This window comes from Myotis nattereri, assembly GCF_964212035.1.
Source record: "Myotis nattereri genome assembly, chromosome: 18".
Classification (NCBI taxonomy): Eukaryota; Metazoa; Chordata; class Mammalia; order Chiroptera; family Vespertilionidae; genus Myotis; species Myotis nattereri.
In genome coordinates, this window is record NC_138093.1 from 1,073,260 (window position 1) to 1,093,541 (window position 20,282).

At 61.3% G+C, this 20,282-nt stretch overlaps 1 protein-coding gene across 1 annotated transcript; it reads right to left on the reverse strand.

The window, feature by feature from the left end:
• Positions 1-5,682: 5,682 nt before the first annotated feature.
• CNN3 (calponin 3) lies at positions 5,683-20,282 on the reverse strand. The gene is made up of 7 exons (XM_081111958.1): positions 20,139-20,282; positions 10,902-11,023; positions 10,623-10,689; positions 9,243-9,380; positions 8,869-8,985; positions 7,275-7,421; positions 5,683-6,653 (listed from the first exon to the last, which is right to left on the reverse strand). The coding sequence occupies exons 1-7, from the start codon at positions 20,193-20,195 to the stop codon at positions 6,306-6,308; spliced, it is 996 nt and encodes a 331-aa protein (XP_080968084.1). The 5' UTR covers positions 20,196-20,282; the 3' UTR covers positions 5,683-6,305.

Below are 20,282 nucleotides of genomic sequence, written 5' to 3' on the forward strand. Positions count from 1 at the left end.
CGGAAAGGCTGGCGCCCCGTCCAGAGCAGGGCCCCGCCATGGGCCGTCCTGGAGCGGCTCAGCTGTCACAGCTGCGTGTGCAGTTCTCCCACGTGACCGTGACCATCAGCGCCACAGCTCCCCCCTGGCGGCCGCCATGACGCGGGCCGGGCAGGGGCACCAGATGTGATGAGGCTGGTGGGCCCAGCCCCCCGCTCACAGCCAGCAAACGTCGGGGCCAGCCCCGCCCCAGAGCCACGGCAGCAACCAGGGCAGAGGGGGGTGGGGCCGCTTTTCCCCCCTGAAAGCTTCGAACGGGGTGCAACGCTCCACGTGCCGCTGGTGCCTCCCCTCAGCTCGGGGAGCGGCGAGCAGGTACCACCATCCCGAGGGACCGGGTGGCTCCCGCAGGGCGGGCGGGGCAGAGGCTGCGGCCCTGGGCTCCTCAGCCAGCGCAGATGCACCATCGGATTTGCAAAGGGGGTCACAGAACGGGCTCCGGAAACAGTCACTGTGCCGATAGGCAAGTGGACGGGGCTTTTGTGGGCACGTGGCACCCGGGCACATCCTCTCCCCCCCCCCCCCCCCCCCGCCTCAGCCAACACCAGCGGGTGCCTCTGCCCCAGAGCCAGTCCCTCGGGAGGAAGCAGGTGGCCAGGAAAACGTTAGAGTGTGTGTGTCGCCGGGTCTGTTAGCGAGTGGACTTTGTCATCATCGTAACCACTCAGCCCCTTGACCCTCTGTGTGTCTCGAGTGAAGGCTGGATTTGCTGACACCTCATATCATACACCCCAGTTTACTATCAAAGGTCCTGTTCCTGACCCAGAGATTAGAACTGAATAGATTGCCTTAAAGTAACAGCATTATAAGTGATTTTAAAGTTATTCATCTGAACGTTTTGTGTGGTTTATTCCTCGGTAACGTATTCTTTCTCAGAATTTGCTTTTCAAGCGGAGGTGACGTACAGTGTCACGCAGCGGCAGGTGTACTGCGTGTGGTCAGGCTCCTACGTAACTACGAAGCGGTCGCCCCGTAAGCGCGGCACCTCGGGCACACACAGCTGCTGCGGGGCCGCTCACCGTGCTCCCTGCTGAGCTCACATCCGCCACTGGCCTCACCACCGCCATTTGTACTTTCGATCCCTTCCCTTTGCACTCATCCCCCCCAGCTCCCTCCCATCGTGCAGCTAACAGCTTGTTCTCTGTGTCTGAGTTTGTGTCTGTTTTGTTCATTCATGTGACTTTTACATTCCGCATGTAAGCGATATCGTGCAGTGTCTGACTTATTTCACTTCACGTTACCCTCTAGGCCAGCGGTTCTCAACCTGTGGGAAGCGACCTCTTTGGGGGTCGAACGACCCTTTCACAGGGGTCGCCTAAATCCATCCTGCACATCAGATATTCACATGACATTCATAACAGTAGCAACATGACTGATGAAGTAGCCACGAAAATAATTTTATGGTTGGGGGTCACCACCACATGAGGAGCTGTATTAAAGGGCCGCGGCGTCAGGAAGGCTGAGAACCGCTGCTCTAGGCCCATCCCTGTTGTCACAGACGGCAAGACTCCATTCCTTTCACGGGGAGTGCATCCGTCGTGTTCACGCACCTCCGCCGTTTTAGCCACTCGCCTGCCCGCGGACACCAGGTCGCCTCCGTATCTCGGCGGTTGTAAATTTTGCGCAGTGAACAGAGGGGTGCGTATATCTTTTCAAAGCAGCATTTAGGTTTTCTTCAGACATATTCCCAGAAGTGGAATGGCTGGGTCACATGGCAGTTCTATTTTTAATTTTCTGAGGAATCTCCACACTGTTTCCCACCGAGGCTGCACAGCCTGCCTCCCACCAGCAGCCGTGGGGTCCCGTTCTCCACGCCCTCGCCCGCACTTGTCTGCGGATTACTGACGGCAGCCGTCTGACAGGCGTGAGGTGGTGCTGCGTGTGGTTTGATTGGAATCTCTCTGACGGTTAGAGACGTGAAGCATCCCTTCCTGCGTCCGTTGGCCACCTGGGTGTCCTCTTCGGAGAAGCGTCTGCACGGGTCCTCGGCCCTTTTTTAAATTCCATTGTTTGGGTTTGTTTTTTGTTTTTATGTTGAGCTATGCGAGTTCTGGATAAACTTGGATCTTGACCCATTATCAGATACACCATTTGCAAATATCTCCTCCTTCGGTGATGGCTTTCTTTGTGATGCGAAAGCTTTTTAATTCGATGTGGTCTCATTTGTGTGTTTTTCATGTGTTGTCTTTGCCCATATAAAAAAATTACCAGGCCCACATATGTGGGCCTGTCATAGATGCCTTTATTATGTCGACGTACGTGCCCTCTACCCCCACTGTGCTGAGAGCTTTTATCATCATGGATGATGGGTTTTGCCACATGCTTTCTCCGCATCTAGTGATAATGATCATATAATGCTTATCCGTCATTTTATTTATATGGTGTATCACGTTCATTGATATCTGAATATTGAACCAACCTTGTATCTTGAGAATAAACCCCTCGTGGTCACGGTGTATTATCCTATCAATGTGTTGCTGGATTTGGGTTGCTGATATTTTGTGGAGGGTTTTGCATCTGTGTTCATCAGGGATGTTGGCATGTGGCTTTATTGCTGTGTAGTCTGTCTGGCTGGGGAGTCAGGGCGATGGTGGCCTCGTGACGTGAATTTGTGACATTCCCTCCTCTTCAGTGTTTTTGGGAGAGTTGGAGGACAGTGTTCCTTGAACGTTCGGTAGAATTCACTGGTGAAGACATCTGGTTTGTTTTTTTATTACCGATTTGGTTTCATGACTAGTAGTCTGTTCAGGTTTCCTGCTTCTTCTTGAGTCAGTCTTGGAAGATTGTATGTATACTTCCAGGAACTGATCCATTTGTTCTAGGTTGTCCAGTTTGTTGGCATATACCTGTTTGTAATAGTTTCTTATAATCCTTTGTATTTCTGCCACTTCTCCTCTTTCATTTCTGATTTTATTTTTCAGCGGCAGGGTGGCGGGGGGGGGCTCTCTCTTTTTTCTTGATGTGCCTGGCTAAACATTTATCAATTTTGTTTAACTTTTCATAGAACGAGCTCTTGGTTTTATTGATCTTTTTTATTTCTTATTATTTATTGTACTTATACAGGATCTTTCTACTTTAGTCTTTGCACTAGCTTTAATTGCTTGATTCCCTACTCTTACCAAGTGTTTGCCTTTGTCATGAGGTTTTTTCCCCGCTCCTGTATTTTCTTACTCATATATTTTGATCTTTTTTTTTCTGCCTAAACAAGCTCCTTTAACATCTTTTGTAATGCTTGTTAGTGGTGATGAACTCCTAGCTTTTTCCTATCTAGGAAACGCTCTCTCTCCTTCGATTCCAAACGATGCCCTTGCAGGGTAACCTCGGCTGTGGGGCCTTGCTGTTCATCACTGAATGCCACCTGCCAGTCCCTCTGGCCTGCAAAGTCCCTGCGGAGAAACCAGCTGACAGTGGTATGGGAGCTCCCTCGCAGGTAACTGACTGCTGGCTTTTGCTCCCCGTCACGGTTTTGTCTGTCTCTAACCTTCAGCATTTTAAATACGTTGTCTTGGTGCAGCCTCTTTGGTTTCCTGTTGTTTGGGACTCTCTGTGCCGCCTGGACTTGTAAGTCTATTTTCTTTGTCAGGTTAGGGAAGTTTCAGTCATTATTTTTTTAAATAGGTTTTCAATCCTTTTCTCTCTCTCTTCTCCTCTGGGACCCCTATGTTGTGAAAGTTGTTATGCTTGATGTCCCAGAGATCCCGTAAACTATCCTTTTTAAAAATATATATTTTTATTGATTTCAGAGAGGAAGGGAAAGAGATAGAAACATCAATGATGAGAGAGAATTATTGATCGGCTGCCTCCTGCATGCTCCCTACTGGGGATTGAGCCCCCAACCCGGGCATGTGCTCTTGACTGGAATCAAACCTGTGACCCTTTGGTCTGCAGGCCAATGCTCTATCCACTGAGCCAACTTGGCCAGGGCAAACTGTTCTTTAAAAAAATTCTCTTTTCCTTTGCTGCTCTGATTGGGTGTTAGCTGCTACCCTGTCTTCTGGGTCACTGATTCCATCCTCTGCTCCAGCTGATCTGCTGTTGATTCCCTCCAGTGTATTCTTCATCTCAGCTATTGCATTCTTTAGCTCTGGTTGGTTCTTTTTAATATTTCCTATCTCTTTGTTGAAATTTTCAGAATTCCTTCCTCCTTCTTCCATGTTCACCGAGGAGCCTCATAACCAGTGTTTTGAGTTCTGTAGTGGGTAGGTTGCTTGTCCATTTTGTTTGGTTCTGTCCTTGAGGTTTGTCCTGTTCTTCATCTGGGACATGAGCTAATCTCATTTGGGTGGACCTCCATGTAGCAGGCAGATGTGCTGTGTCTCTCAGTCTACAAGTGTCCTGTGGGCCAGTGGAGCAGCCCCCTTAGCCACCCGGGCCAGTTCTCCAGGGGTGTCCTTGTAGGATGTCACGTGCCCTCCTGCTGGAGCTGGGCTTTGCCGCTGCAGGCACTGTGGTGGCGGCTCGCCCTGGCTGACTGGCCGCGTGGGCTGTAGCTGTCGCAGAGGAGCACTGTGTGGGGACCGGCCCCCAGAGTCGTTCCTTCAGAAGGGCTGGTTGGGTGGGCATCTGGTGTGGCCTGAGCCAGCCTCCAGGTGCGTGGGGTCTGGAGTCCTGGGAGGGCCCCGGTGTGGGTGGGGCTGCCTGGTGGGAGCTGTAGTGCTCCCCAAGACTGGCTGCCGCTGTGTGGGGCTTGCTGCCCACCCTCTGAGGGAGCCTGCAGCGGGAGCTTCTGCCAGAGGCTCGGGGTGCGAGAGGGATGGGGCGGCCTCAGGGAATCACCGGGGCCGGCAAAGGGTGGTCGCCAGGCTAAGGGGGAGCACGAGTTTGTGTCCACCTGCGCGGGGCAGTGGGGGAGGAGAGTGGCACAGAGGAGCAGCGGTGCCCGCGCTTCGTCCTGGGGAAGGTTCCCGGCCCTCGTCCCAGCCCTCACCCTGGACTTGGGCACCCGAGCTCCCCCGCTGGAGTCCCTGGTGCCGCTCCAGCCGCTCCCCTTGCTGGGCGTGAGAGTGGGGCCCAGCCAGGGGTGGGCCTTCCCAGCCAGGGGTGGACCTCCTCTTCCCGGAATTGGTGTCCTGTTCTGGGAGCCCTGCTCCTCGGGAAGGGGCGGACCCCTGCAGCCCAGACATGGCCGTCACATGGTGTGGGCCCCGCCCCTCTGGGGTCTCCCCTGGCCTCTTTCTACCTGAGTTCCGGGCGTTCTGCTCGGCTGGTCTCCCAGGCAGGGGCTCATTTTTGTAAGTCTGATGTGGTCGCGGGAGGAGGGGAGCTGTGTATCTACTCCGTCATCTTGACTCCACCCGAGAATGCCCCCTATTAACATTGATTCACCCGAGAGCATGAGCGTAGAATCCCACCCCATCCCCACCCCCACCATGTTCCTGAGGATTAAGATGACCCAGAGCTGGACGTGAGGCACACTGGGCAGCTGAGCCACCAGGCTAGGCAGGGGCCCAGGAGCAGTTTGAGTCCTGGCTGTGGGTCCCCATGTGCAACGGCAGGTCCCCCATCCTGCCGGCCCCCCCATCCTGCCGGCCCCTCCCAAGCAGAGTGCGCTGTGGTGGAGGTTGAGGAGAGAAATGTTAAGGCAGCAACTGATCACAGACCTTGGGGAGGAGTCCTTAACATAACCAGCTGCTGGCTCATGTGAATGTTCAAAAAAAATATTTATTTATAAAAAATACACTGGGATAAGTTTATGCTGAGAAATGCAGCAATAAATACAGTTGAAACAGAGCAAGTCTACACCGATACGTTGGCACAACAGGAAGGGCCTGCGCCGTCAGACCCCCGCGCAGGTGGGAGCGACTCGGGCGTCCCCAGAGCGCGGGCCGCGCCTGCATCTCCACCCGCGACCCACACCGCGGGCATCGGTCACGAGCGGCTGACACGCTGCGTCTTCTCGGTTTAGCTGGCGGGCGCCTGAGCGCTAAGCACGGGTTTAGTCTCCCACGGAGGAGCCAGACACTAATGTAAGAGAAAAGCCTCCTATTGCTTGTGAACACCAGTTCCGTAAAGAGTGTGAGGATGCAGAGATGTCGGGGGGAACCCGCGCCCCTCGGGCTCCCTTCGCTCCAGCGCCGGGGGTCACGTCGCTGCAGGCTGGCCTGCCCAGGAAAGGAGCTGCGGAGGGAGAGCGGGCGGAGGAGGAGGGTGCGAGGCAGCCTCTCCTTCAGGGACAGGAAGCGCACTAGGGTTCAGAGGGCGAGGAGCGTCACTCCAGGCTGGCCGGGCGCCCACGAGTGACCGCGACGGGGCCGGCGCCTCCGCGCCTAGTAATCGAGGCCGAGGCCGGGGTCGCCGTACTGGTACTCGCGGGGGTCGTCGTCGGGGTACCCGCCGTGGTACTCGTCGGGGTACTCGGCCTGGGAGTCGCTGTCGCTGACCTCGGAGCCATTGGTGCCCGTGCCCTGGCTGCCGTTGCGGATGACGGGCTCGGTGGGGGCGGCGCAGTACTTGGGGTCGTAGACCTGCCGCCCGAGCCCGTACACGCTCATGCCCTTCTGCGAGGCGACCTTGTTGGTGCCCATCTGCAGGGAGATGGTCGAGCTGTCCACGGGCTGCAGCGTGAGCTTCTGGTCGTAGATGTCTCTCCGGGTGCCCGGCGCCAGCATCCCCGCCTGGGACGGGCAAGGACAGATGTTACCGCGGCTCAGGGCTGCGCTCTCGGGAGCAGGTACAGGTGATGGGCGGGGGCAGGAGGGACAACAGCGGCCGGGCCGGGCCGGCGGGGCTCCTGGCTGAGCGTCAACCTCTGAGCCCGGAGGTCACGGCTCGATTCCCGCTCAGGGCACAGGCCCGGGGTGCGGGCTCCATCCCCAGTAGGATTCTCTCTCATCACTAATGCTTCTACCTCTCTCTCTCTCTCTCTCTCTCTCTCTCTCTCTCTCTCCCCCTCTCCCTCTCTCCCCCTTCCTCTCTCTGAAATCAATGAAAAAAACAACACACACACACACACACACACACACACACACGTGCGTGGCGGAGCTCTGGAAGGAGCAGTGCGCTTGGAGTTGGAGTTGGAGTTGGTAGCCTTTCAGCTTCCCACCGGGAAGGGAGGAAGGCCGGCTGTTCTAACTGCCAACCAAGCAGGAGCCGCGCACAGTGTGGCTGCAGAAGGGGTCCTGTCACTCTTGTGCTTTCCCAGCAAAACCTCCTCCTGGAAGGAACCCCCTGTCCGTGTCTCACACCCGCAGCGGCTGCTCTGCGCTGGGCCCGACGGCGGGGCGCGGCCCCCTTACCTGGCTGGCCCCTTTGTTGGTCCCCATCTGCAGGCTGATCGTGGTCTGGTCAAAGGGCTTGTCCGTCTGCATTTTGGGGTCGTACAGGTGCCTCCTGGTCCCGTAGGCGGTCATCCCCGCCTGGCTGGCACACTTGTTGGTCCCCATCTTTAAGTTACAAAATAAAACGGCATCAGTTCCCGGACGCCGCAGCCTTCAGGGCGCAGTCTCCTCCGCCCTCTGAAGGGCGTGTTTACAGGAAGGATTCCAGCAACTCACTGGCTATAAAGGCCTCATCGTTAACCGCACAGAAACCGCAGCAGGAGGGACAGACAGACGGACACAAAGCTGCCACAGAGGCGGGATTATGAGAAATTAACTCCCGCCGCTGCCTCCCTCCCCACAGGCCAGGGGCCGCCTCGGGGACGGGAGGGGAGGGGCAGCAGCTTTCGCCCCAGGTGCGTTTGGCATAAAATATGGCAGCAGCCGCCAGGGGTCCTCTCTGCAGCGGAACACGCGCAGCTTCAACCTTTCCCCCAACGGCCCATTTTCACGGGGAAAGAGCCGCAGGGCAGTCCTGCCACCCCCGAGTCCACGGGACAGAGCCTGGAGGGTGGGCAGCGGTCAGAGCCGCAGGAATGAGCTTCCCTTCCCTTCCCCGCAGGGGCCGCGTGGCCAAGGGACGACAGTCAGCTGGGATGGGCGTGTTTCTACACTTGGGTCTCTTTTTCCTTAAAAAGCCCGATTAAAAGAAACATTTTTTTTACCAAAAGTGAAGCCTGTTCATTGGAAAAGATTCAGAAAACACACAGGCGCATAAGCAGAGAGGAAGGGACGGTCACACCCCGCCCTCGGGTGTTTGCCGTGAGCATGGTGCCCCCTCCCAGCTTCCCCTGGGGCGTGTGCCTGTCTGTGAACCCACACGCGTGGAAACACCCCAACACGCACGTGCAGCTCCTAACAAAAAGGGATGAACTGACCAGAGACGTGTTTGCCTCGTCCCCGACGCCTGTCGTGCTAACGTTACCGCTGTCTCCGATGGAGCTGCCATCACGTAACCAGCTGACTCCTGGGAAACAGGTTTCCAGCCTCTCCCCGGGTACCCTGTGTGCCTGCAGCTACGGGCCCACCTCACATCCACCGTCTGGAGGGGGCGTGCGGCAGACAGTGCTGGGGCTAAGCCCACCCCGGGCCCCGAGCCGGGTGTCCCCAAGACACCCTCCAGGGCCCGCGGAAGGGAAGACACCCCGGCTGGAGGTTCCCCAGGAGCGGAGCCGACACCCTGAGCGCTTGCCCCGGGTAGACGTCTCGGCCTTGAGGTCCGGTGAGACTGCCTCATGGGCCCATGGTGCCTGGGAGTTCAGCAAGTGCATCCCCTTCAGAGAAGCAGTGCAGGTAGGGAAGGGTCGTCGCCCGCGGCCACGTCTGTGGTCGGATGACGTGCCGGGGTCTCCTCTCCGCCGTCACCAGCATCTCGCGGTTTTACGGGGACACGGACTGTAACCCACACCCGCCCCCAAACCGCACGAAGTCTGTGTTCCTGCGACGGCGGCCACCTCGCTGGCGGGGGTGCGTGCGGTTGCACAGGGACCGAGCCCCCCCCACCCCCCCTCACCTGCAGACCAATGACGCTCTGGCCGGCCTTCAGCTTCCCTTCGTCGAAGCGCCGCGTCTGCTTCTCGGCGTACTTCACGCCGATGTCGATGGTGGTGTGGAAGCCTTTGGTTTTAGCCTGGACGGGACACACAGGCCCTGAGCCCCGCTGGCCGAGCTCGGCCGAAGGTCTACCCACAGGCGAAGGGCTCCGGCGCTGCCACACTTGGGACCCCAGGCGTGTGAGCGTCTGACGGGCTCAGCAGCCCCCCACAGAGCCAAGGCTTACGGAGGGGACAGGCCCTCCCTGCCCGTCTGAACCCCCGGGGAGGGAGCGAAGAAGCCGCTCGTCCCCGTTCCCCGCGCCGTGGAAGCTGCACATCGGCACGGACGTACCAGGCCGGCCAGCGCCACCAGCGTCGTCTGCACCTGGGTCATGTTCCCGTTCTCGAACAGGTCGTTGGCCTCGAAGATGTCGTGGGGCTTCATGCCGTACGCCTGGATGGCTTTGATGAAGTTGCCGATGTTCTCCAACTGGAAGGAGAGGGTCACATGGCACCAGCAGCGAGAGGGACCGTCACCGGGGCCTCTGCGTCCTCGTGGCCGCTGCTCGGCGAGGCTCTGGCCACTCCCGCGGGGCACGGCTCCCCCCGGGAGAGGAGCGAGTGCAGAAGAGCCCTTCCCAGGGGGAGATGCACTGGTCTTTCCTGGGACCCGGCCCGCACCCCGGGCCTGTGCCCTGACCGGGAATGGAACCCTGACCTCCTGGGTCACAGGTCGACACTCACCACTGAGCACGCCGGCCAGCCTTTTTAGGAATTTTAAAGGATTTTTTTTTTAGTTTTGCAAAACCATGCTCTTCCTTATGTGCTTTTAAGAATTCTGTGCCCGTGTTTTCCAGGGCTGACGCTCTCTTTGTCAAAAGGCACATAATCCATTCATCGTGATTTGGTTTTAACTTACCTATAAATTTGTGGCTGCTAAATGCTTATTCTCTTCTCTATCAAAACACACCCTGAAGACTCAACTGCAGTTTTACTGAATCGCATGCATTCCTGTGTGTCACAGAGTCCGTGCTGTGGTCGCCCGATAGTCGTTAAATTCCTCGCTTTCCTCCCGTTTCTCCCCTAGTCTAGGTGGCATTGCTATGTGTAAACTTGTCAGGTCTTCTCTGAGAAGAGACTAAATATAAGGAAACTTCTAGACGAAACATCTAATAATCACAGAGCTAATCCTAAGGAATCACGGAAGCGTTAAAAACAACATGGTACAAAAAACCAAAACACAGCCACCGTGCAGACTTCTGCTAAAATGTCTATTTTGAAAACGTAATCAGGTTTCGCTGCCTAAAGAGGGACCACCTGGCCCGGCCAGCGGGGCTCAGTGGGTGCACATCGACCTATGAACCAGGAGGTCACGGTTCGATTCCCGGTCAGGGCACAGGCCCAGGTTGGGGCGTGCAGGAGGCAGCTGATCCATGATTCTCTCTCATCACTGATGTTTCTCTCTCTCTCTCCCCTTCTTCTCTGAATGATTCTCTCTCATCACTGATGTTTCTCTCTCTCTCTCTCCCTTCTTCTCTGAATGATTCTCTCTCATCACTGATGTTTCTCTCTCTCTCCCTTCTTCTCTGAAGTGAATAAAAATATATATATATATATATAAAAAGGAAATTGTGAAGTAGGAAACACCTACAAGCTCCCCACTTGATTTATCTTAAAAAAAAAAAAAAAGTGACCCCTGAGGGGGTGTTACCTGCCCTGAGGGGGGTGTTACCTGCGGCCAGTTCAGCGAGGACTCGTTGACCTTCTTCACGGAGCCCGGCTGGAGCTTGTTGATGAGCCTGGGGGGAGAGGATAGCTCGCTGCGGGTCCCAGGAGGCGGCGGCTGGGCCCCCACGCAGGAAGCATAGGTCCTGGCACCAGTGGGGCCGGGCGGTGCCCTGGCCAGGGTGGGGGTGGGGGTGGGGTCGGGCGGTGCCCTGGCTGGGGTGGGGGGGGGTGTGGGGGTGTGGGAGGTGTGGGCCCCCAGGGGCTCGGCCCGGGGCGGACTCACTCGCAGAGGATGATGCCGTCCTTCAGGCCCAGCTGGAAGCTGGTGCCGATGCTCATGCCGGTCACCTCCTCGATCCAGCCGCGCAGGTCCTCCTCGGCCTGCGGGTCGTACTTGGACGCGATCTGGAACACAGGGCCGGCGTGAGCCTCCCCGTCCCCCGGCCTCACACCCCTCGGCTGCCGGTCTCCGCGGGACCACGGCGGGACACGCGCTCACTGGCCGACCCAGCGCACCCCTGGCGCTTCAGGACGAATAACCTGCCCTGGGTGAGCGGGGAAGCGGGGCAGTGTGGGGAGGAGCTGGGACCGAGGAGGGGAAAACACGCCCGACCCCACGCGCCCCGCTCGGGACATGCAGGGAGAGACGGCCCGTAGGGCCTTACGACACGGAACGGAGACTCCGTGAACAGAGCTGCGTCTCCACGCGGAGTCAGCGAAGGCGCCACGTGTCCCAGACCCAGCCTCGGCCTGGGGGCTGGCCTCGCGGAGACACTCAGGCTCCGGGGCAGCAGAGCCGGAGGATGGAGGTCCCGCCATCGGCAGGGCTGGGAGCAGGAGGCGCCCACGCCGGGTGAGCGAACCACGAGGTGTCACCCACATCACGTGACTGAGTTTTGGCTTTTACGCCCAAATACTGTTAATACTTTGAAAAGAAGTGAGCTTCCTGCAGCCACGCCAGCTACGGAGAATTCACGATTTAGGAACGAGTGCTCTTCTCTTACAAACAAGGTGAAAATGAGAAGAACATTCTCATGAGACCATCTGGGAAAAGGAATCTATTTCACGAGGTCTCTCCTCCCGGGCGCAGCGGGTCGGAGCCAGCCAGCCATGGCAGGGACACTCACCACCACTCACCACCCACCACCCACCAGGCGGCTTCCGGGGGTCTGGCGCGGCCCTCGAGCAAGTCTGTGTAGAAAGGAAGCTTCGGCCGGTGGAGCTCACCCACCATTTCCACCTAAAAGCTGTCATTTCCAGGCGTCAGGCGGGAGATGCCGACGTGTCCTTCCTGGCCACGCACTGTCGGCCTAACCCACCGAGTGAAAGGCCTGGCCCCCTCCCCGTCCTCCATCAGCAGCATTTCTTTACGCTGCCTGCTGGTGCTTCCCCGTCCTCGGGTGCCCGGAGCGGGGCCTCCCACCTGTCCCCCGCCCCCCGGCAGACACCCCTGTACGGAGCCTGTGGGAGGCCCCTGCAGGAAGTCCCCCCGAAAGCGAGAGACACGAAGAGGAAGTGGGTGTGGGGAGGTATCCGCCCCAAAGAGAACGAAGTCAGGTGTCGAACATGACGGGAGACCAGAGACGGGGACCGGCCACCGCCCCCCCCTCGCTGCCTGGAGACCTGGCACAGGATGAGGGTCAGGCCTAGCATCGGCCCCACCTGGGACCTGCCCCCTGGAGCCCCTGCATCGCACCCGCGTCCACAGGGATGCCACCGGCCAGGTCACATGCCTTGAAGGAGACGTCAAACACTCTAACGTGTGACCTGAGGCGGTAACCTAACCCGCCTGTTCTCCCAGGAGTCGCTGTCCTCCCGGGGCCACCGGGGCAGGGCTGCCGGGATGTGACTGCTTTAAGCTGGTTATTTGTAAGAAACAAAAGACTAAAAAGAACCTTCAAAAATACCCCAAAACCCCCCTCAAGAAACCTCAGCCTCTGGCCTCCCCCTCCCGGCCTCCCCTCCCAGAATGCTACTGCGGTTCACTGGGGCCGGTGTGGGGGGCAGGGAGGCCTGTGTGAGCAAAGTCCACCCTCCCGGCAGCCCGGCCGGCACTCACGTACCCAACAGCTGCTCTGCTGTCTCCACGTGACCTGCCTTCCTCCCCTTCGAAGCCCCGAGCCCCACCCGCGTGTCCTCCGCTCACGGGGCGCCTGAGCCTCCCGGCCGACTGTCCCGGGGCCCATGCTCTGGTGGCGGCCTGTCCGCACAGACGCACACGTCTAGTCACACTCCTGCGAACCTGTCTCCTGCTCATCTGGTTCCCGGCTCCGCCAGGACCTGGAGGGGGAGGGGTGACCGTCACCCACGCGCATCGGTCCTGAGGACGGAGGTCAGGGTCTCTGCTCGGAGAAAGGCGGCCAGCCGCCCTCAGGTGCAGCCGTCCTCGGACCAGGCCGGGCACCACCTCCTCCCTCCAAACGGTGCCGGTGGACACCAAGCCCTGAGGCCGGCGCGCAGCCACCGTGAAAGCAAAGACGCCCTTACACAGCTCGAGGTCGGGACCCAGGCCTCGCGCAGACGGCGTCACTGAGCGGGACAGGGCGGCCCTCGGGGCCTGCCCTCTGTGCGGACCGGACGGCGGAGCTCAGAGCAGCTGCCGGGGTGTGACGCTCACACTGACGCAGGGAGGGAGCGGGCAGGTTGTTCCCGAAGAACCAGAGGAGGTAACGACTCAGGGTTCACGCACTGCACAGCTCGTGGGTGCGCGGGGCCTTGGCACACGCGGAACCCAAGGGACCCCGCTCCGTCCTCACCCCCACCCGCCGGGGCCCGCGGCAGGCTCAGAGCCCCGCCCAGCCAGTGACTCCTGGGAGGTGTGGGCCCCTGGGGGCCGGGCCTGCGTCCCTGAGACCACCTGCCCGTGTCCTCCTGCGGGCGGCCGGCTGTATCATCCTCCAGCCCGAGCCCACGCCGGGTGCGGTGGGCACCCAGTGAGTGGTTTCCCTGCACCGGAGGTGAGACCAGACCAGGAAAACGCCAGACGCAGAGCGTCCCCGGTCACGAGGCTCGGCACCTGATGCCTGTGCGCTGGGCAGCATCGCCTTCATCTCCCCTCTAGTCGTCGCCGATGGAGCCGGCGCGGGTTTGTTTTGCTTCTGATAAAGGGCCCTCTGTCCACGGCTCCGGGAGTCCGCGGAGAAGTAACCGGAGCCGCCGCCGCTGCCGGGAGGGACAGCCACGCCCGCTGGGCCCGGACGTCAGCCAGGGGCACCTGGCGACTCAGATTCAGGTCTGCTCTCTCTGGTCGCTGACGATTTGGAAGCGAGTGGCACACGTGCTGCCCTTAGAGAAGGTGAAAGTGGGGCAGCTAAGAAAATCCGGGTCCGAAAGATCCCGGCTTAATGACAAGTTATTCAAGGTGCGCGCAAACCCTGCCCCGAAGCCTCAGGGGCAACTACTGGTCACACACACTCGGTGAGCCAGAGAGCCAGGCTGCCTTGGTCTGCGCGAGTCTTTATAAAACATTATTTTTAAAAAATATATTTGTATTGATTTCAGAGAGAGAGAGAGAGAGAGAGAGCGAGAGAGAGAGAAGCATCAGTGATGAGAGAGAATCATGGATCGGCTGCCTCCTGCACACCCCCCCTGGGGATCGAGCCGGCAATGACCAATGACTGGGAATGGAACTGTGACCTCCTGGTTCCTACGTTGACGCTCACCACTGAGCCAGGCCGGCCGGGCATCTTGTTTGACTGCAGCAGCCTCAGGAGCCAAGGAGGGGTCCCTTCAACGAGACAGGGGTGGGGACTGAGCTGGGAGACCCTGGGCAACCGTCCCTGCCCCTCCTTACAGATGGGGAGGTGGACTCGCCAGGCAGGCCAGCCTCCTCCCTCCCCACGGAGCTGTTGTCGCCCTGGCTGGAGGGCTCCCTGGGCACAGACCCCGAGGGCGGAAGCACCGGGCCAGGTCTCCGGAGGGGAGGCTGCGAGGGCTGCTGACAGCCACCCGCAGAGCCACAGGCCCCAGAGGCCTCGGCCCAGGCCCAGGGCAGAGCAGCCCCAGCCCGAGGCTCCTCCTGGCCCCGCCTCCGCCATCCGGCACCACTTCGCCACGGAGAGGGGCTGAGCCATGGGTCCCCCACTCCTGCCAGCTTGTCTCTGGGAACCTCTTCCCTCGGCAGGTTGCCCCTCCCCTGGCCCCCCTACCCCCCAGCACCTTCCCTTCACCGGGCCCAGCGTGGGCACCCCCTGTCTGAACAAGAGCACCTTTGATGGAGCCTGCGGCTCAGACACTGTCCCATTCTGCCACCTGGAGACAAGCATCGCCGCTTCCTCCTTCCTGCCAGTCTCCTGGGAAGGTGCCTCCCGGAGACCCGCTCAGCGGTCCCCTGACCTGTGGCAGCCGGAGGCAGGGCCAGTCCAGGCCTCCCGTTGGCGGGTCTGCACAGGGCCGCGGCCTGGAGCTCCCGGGCTGCCCTCCCCTCTCCCCAGGCGCTGGCCTCAGTCCCGTGTAGGAGCCAGGGCCTTAGCAGCTCCAGCCCCGGTCAAGTCCCAGGAGGGTTTCCTCCTTCCTCCTTCCGACATCACAAAAGCCGACCCCTCGACTGCTTCCCAGCCGCCCTGCTGAGATGGCGCCATCGCCGCCTGCACTTTCCATTTGCAGGAAAGGGTTTCGATGATCAGTAAGCGAGAGAGATGCCCTGAACCACTTAGTCCGGCTGAGCGCCCCTCGTGGGGCTGGCGATGAACCTCAGACCAAGAAGCTCCGCCCCCTCCAGGAGGCAGCCGCCCGCCTGGGCTTTAGAAGGTGCTGGAAGGTGGCAGAACCCACCAAAGGGGGAAGAATGTTTCAGAACCCTAAGCCTAGCCGGGGGGGGGGCGGGGGGGGGGCGGGTGCGCGGGCACATGCAGCACACAGGCCTCTGTAGACAGAAGAAGGCAGCGGCCAGCAGGCAGGGCAGGGGGCGCCCTGTGGGCAGAGGGTGCCCTGGGGGGGTCCCAGCTCAGCGGTGGCTCGGTGGGCGTCTGACGAGCTCGCGGCCCCGCACTGGGTTGGAAGTGGGGCGGCTGGTGCTAGTCCCGCATCCAAAGCAGAGCCACGTGTGTGAACTGATTGTCCCCCGCTTCCTTCCACGTCAGGCACCAGGCCCGCTCCGTCCACTGTCCACCGGGCGCCTTCTGCAGCCCCTCGTGCCCACATGACCGGGCAGGGGCAGAACCCGCAGGAGAAATGCCCCCATGCACGGAGGGAGACTCAGGGTTAGTCTCTGCTCAGGGACCTGCTTCCAGGGCTGGGCCCGGACAGGGGCCCGGGGAGCGCGCATCCCGCCGCGAGGGGAGGGGAAGGACAGCGCCGGGTCAGGGCGGGCCGGGTGCCAGGCGGCAGCTGCCCGCAGACACACCCGTGTCTCCCCACAGCCCTGGGAAGGCAGGTGACACCCCCCCCCCCCCACGTCACAGGTGAGACACAGGTTCCTCGGCCAGCGTCAGAGCTAGAACCGAGGTTCCGACCCAGTCAGTCCCCACGGTCCATCCTCAGCCACCAGGCTCCCCCTTCTCGCCGACAGCCTCCGAGTCCCCAGGGCCAGGTTTTAGAAAATGCAAGAGACGTGCTTGTATTTCTGTGTAACGACGGCCCCAAAGTCCAGCTCCGGCCCCGCAGTCAGCCTGCCCAGCCCCACCAGCCCCGGGGTTTCCACCCTGAGCTCAGGCTGACGGTGCAGCCGTCGGTGCCCGGGCTTCTCCAGGGCTGAGGACACCCAGTGCCTGGGCCTAGAGCCTGGAGCCAGGCCTGGAGCCGCAGGCACCTGCCCCTGCCCCCCTAGTCCGCTGCCCCGCGCCCCCCTGCCCCCGAAGCAGCTGCCCGCTCCCTGGGTGGGAAGGGGAAGGACTGGCTGGGACCCAAGAGCATCCAGTGGTGTGATCTGTTTTGTTGTCACAGATCATTGTCATGGTGGCTCAGGACACACTGGGGTCTCCCCGCCTCCCTCCCAGCAGGGGGCAGTTCCAGCAAGGCCTCCAGGGGGCGACTGCTGGCCCCTAAGGGAATGGGGAGAGGCGCACAGTCCCCTCGCAGGTCCCGGGCGTCAGGGCTGCCCGAGCCGGCCACTGAGCTTCAGGGCCACGGGCTCTGCAGATGGGCCGGAGAAGCTATAAAACCACGACGGGCCGTCAAAAACATCCCCCTCACCCCGGACCCCCCACCCCGCCCCCGCAGACGCCGCCCACAGCACGACAATCCCCATCCGAGGGGCCAGCTCATCAGACCCAGCGATGCTCACTGAGCTTCCGCCTGCGCCCAGTTCTGGTGTAAAACACAGATCCCAACGGACGACCTCGTCCGGGAACAGGAGAGCCTGTGGCTGGCGGGGAGACAGACCAGGAGAAGGCCTTGAATGAGACCCTGTTTCTGAGCCGGGAAGTGGGGGGAAGCTGTAGATAACCCGTGGGTGCATCTGACCATGAAGCTGGGGCTCTGGCAGCAAAACAGGGCAGACTCCTCCGGGCGTGACTGAGCGCTGAGTCGCGGGGTCACTCCAACCAGGGCCCCCTCGGAGCGACCGCGTGTGCCCGGGCACGGGTGGGCCTCCGGGACCGGGGCCTGCGGAGCCATCTCCGGGGGCTCTGCCACTTCTCAGGGACCTCCCGGCTGGCAGCAGTCTTCCCTGTGGCTTTTCGATGCTGAGGGACGGGTACCCAGCTGTAACCACGGAGATGCTGTGAGCTCGATCCCACATTCCCTGGGGCAGAGCTGTGAGGCTGTGCCTGCGATTCCAGGCTGAGCATCCCCATCAGCTCCTCCCAGAGCGCCTCCTCCCACCGCTCCCCCCCAGAAAGTGCCCCATGTCATTTGCTAGGACTGTGTCCCGGCAGCCTCGGCCACACCAGGAACCCCCGGACCGACGCCCCGTTCACGCCACGTGTCAGGAAAGGCTGCTTCCTCCAGGCTTCGCCCCGCTTCTCAGACACACGGTTCCCCCCTCTTCCTGCCGCCCTGGAGGGCTGGGTGAGCCACCTGGGAGCTTGCTAATCCCACGGCTCCTGGAACTACCTGCCCAGCTGCTACACTGCCCCATCCTCGGCTCTAGACAGGTCTCTGGGGATTGCTAGTTATTGACCCTTTTACTGCTATTAAAGAGACACTGATCATAAGCCAGGCTGAAAGATTCGACCTTTTTGGCCGATTTTCAAACATCTTCTTGCCCATTTATTTAAAAAAGAGTAACTTTGTGTTTCTACCAAGCAGCATCATCTTGGCAAGCAAGTATCTTACGTTTACAGACTACCCCTCGCCCTGAAGTTTTAAAGTACCTGAGATCAAAGACTGTCCGGATGCTTTCACAGGTCCGATAGAAAAGACCAAAGGCTTTAAAGACCCGGGAAACTTCCAGAGGCGGCTCACGCGTCTGAGAAACAGCCCGACAGGCATGTTCTCTTACGAGCCAGCGGCGTAGACATGGCGCACTTACTACAAGCCCCCATCTCAGCCTCTCGGATCAGCAGCCTGAGCGCAGAGAGCGCATCACCTGCCGGCGTCACTCAAGGCCGAAGTGGAGGGAGCGGACGAGGACCCCGTGCGCTGGACCCCAAGGCCCGTGCACACGCGCCCCCCCCCCCCCGCCCGGGGCTTATGCTTTTTCCATTCAGTTAAATGAGGTTTTAAGGAAAAAGCAAAACCCTTGCAGAGAAGAGACCTTATGCAGCACATGAAGAAAAAGCGGGGGGGGGGGGGGGGACCAGGTGAGAAGAATACCTGAGCCCGCCCTCAGAATCCTGCTTAGCGTTAATGTGCTTAGCGTGTTCCAACTTTCTTCTTGAACCCTTAAAAATAATGTTTTATTGATTTCAGAGAGGAAGGGAGAGGGAGATAGACACATCCATGGTGAGAGAATCATGGATCGGCTGCCTCCTGCGCGCCCCCCGACTGGGGACCGAGCCCGCCACCGGGGTTCGGGGTTGAGGCTCTGCGGCTGAGCCCGCGTGGCTCTTCCTTAACCCCGAGCCTCGCACCCTCCTGGTCTTTACGACGACGGCCACCCAGCTGGGGCTGATCGGGCAAGTGGGGGAGGGCTGCTGGCAGAGGCCGGGTCCCAACTGAGTGTCCAGTGTCCGAACCCCAGAGTCTGACCAACCATCACAGCCGCGGCCGCGGCGGAGCCTCCCTGCAGGGTGAGGAGAAGCTGCTCATCTTCACAAGGAGAAACGAGCTGGGTGCTAACGCGGAGAAAGGCCGGTCCCCGGACAGACCCCAGACCACGTGTCAGCTCCCCTTCACAATGCAGGGGTTCCGGCTGGCCGCTGCCGCCAAGAACCAGAACCACTGCACCCCCCAGGCCCAGGATGGACCCCCAGGCCCAGGGTGCACCCCCACCCCTGAACCCGGGGGGCTGTCTGCAAGGTCTGCCGTGGGCGGGGACTGGGATCCGTCAGACCCAAGCCCTCACTTTTCTGCTCTTTAAAAAGTTCAGGAAACTTTCCCAGTGGGCGACGCACAGGAACACGAACAGGAACAACGCACGGGCTGTGTCAGAGCCGGGGCTGCCGTGGCCCCGCCGTGATCTCAGGGCTGAGCTCCACCGGATGCGGGGACCGGCGGGCGAGCCGGCCCAGCCCCCCGGTCCGCCGGGCGGGGGGACGAGACGCCCCGGGCCGGCCCCGCGCTGGGCGCCCCGCTCCGCCGGCCGGGCACTCGGACGCGGCTCCGGAGGCGGCCCCCGCCCGGCGGCGGCCCTTTGTGGCTCCGGCCAGCGGCGCGGCCAGACAATGAGCGGTCTGTGCGCAGCGCCGCGCCGATTGGCTGCGCCCCGAGCCCTGATGTCACGGGCCAGGAATGCGCGGCGGCAGGAAGGAGAGGATTTGGGGAGGGGGCCCCCATCCCGGCCCCAGGCCGCAGCCCGGCCGAGCCGAAGCCAGCGCCCACCGCCCGGCCGCCGCGCGCGCACCCCGCCGGCCTCCCCGAACAAAAGCAGCCGCGGAGCAACCCGAGACCGTTCCGGCCTCCGGGAAGCAAACTTCTGTTTTCATCAAAAAAGAAAGAAAGAGAAAAAGGCACAAAAAGCCCTCAGGTCCCCGCCGATGGCAGCGCAGAGCGGCGCGCGCTTTGTCCCGAGGCGCGAGGTCCGGGAAGCCAGGTCCCGCGGGGCCGCGTCCGGGGCCGCGTCGGGGGGGGCGGGGGGCGCTCGGCGGTCCCTCCCCGGGAACAAAGGGCCCGGCGGCCGCGCACCCCCCAACTTGGCCCGCGGCGCGCTCAGCAGAGGGGTGGGGGGAGGGCGCGGGGTCGGCGGCGCCCGGGGCGCACGGCGGGGGCTGTCCCCGGTCCCTCTCAGGCGGGTGGCCGCGCGGGGTGCACCCCGGCCGGAGGGAGGGCCCGGGACCCCGGTCCGCGCGCAGGATCCAGCGGCCCGGACCCGCCCGCCGACCGTCCGGCCGCGGCGGGAACAAAGCCCGGAGGCGCCGGGGCGGGAGGAGGTGCCGGGGCGGGAGGGGCGCCGTCACTCCCGCCGCTCGACGTCCGGCTCCGCGAAGCCCGGGCGCGGGGCACCGCCCGGCCCGGGGACCCCACCCGCCGGCCCGCGCACCTTGTTCTTGACCTCGGCCGAGAGCCCGTAGGACGGGCCCTTGTTGAAGTGGGTCATGGCGGGCGCTGCTCGGGTCTGGCTCTCGGCTCCGGGCCCGGGAGTGGCCGCCGCGCACACGCTCCGAGCTCGCTCCCTGGGCGGCGC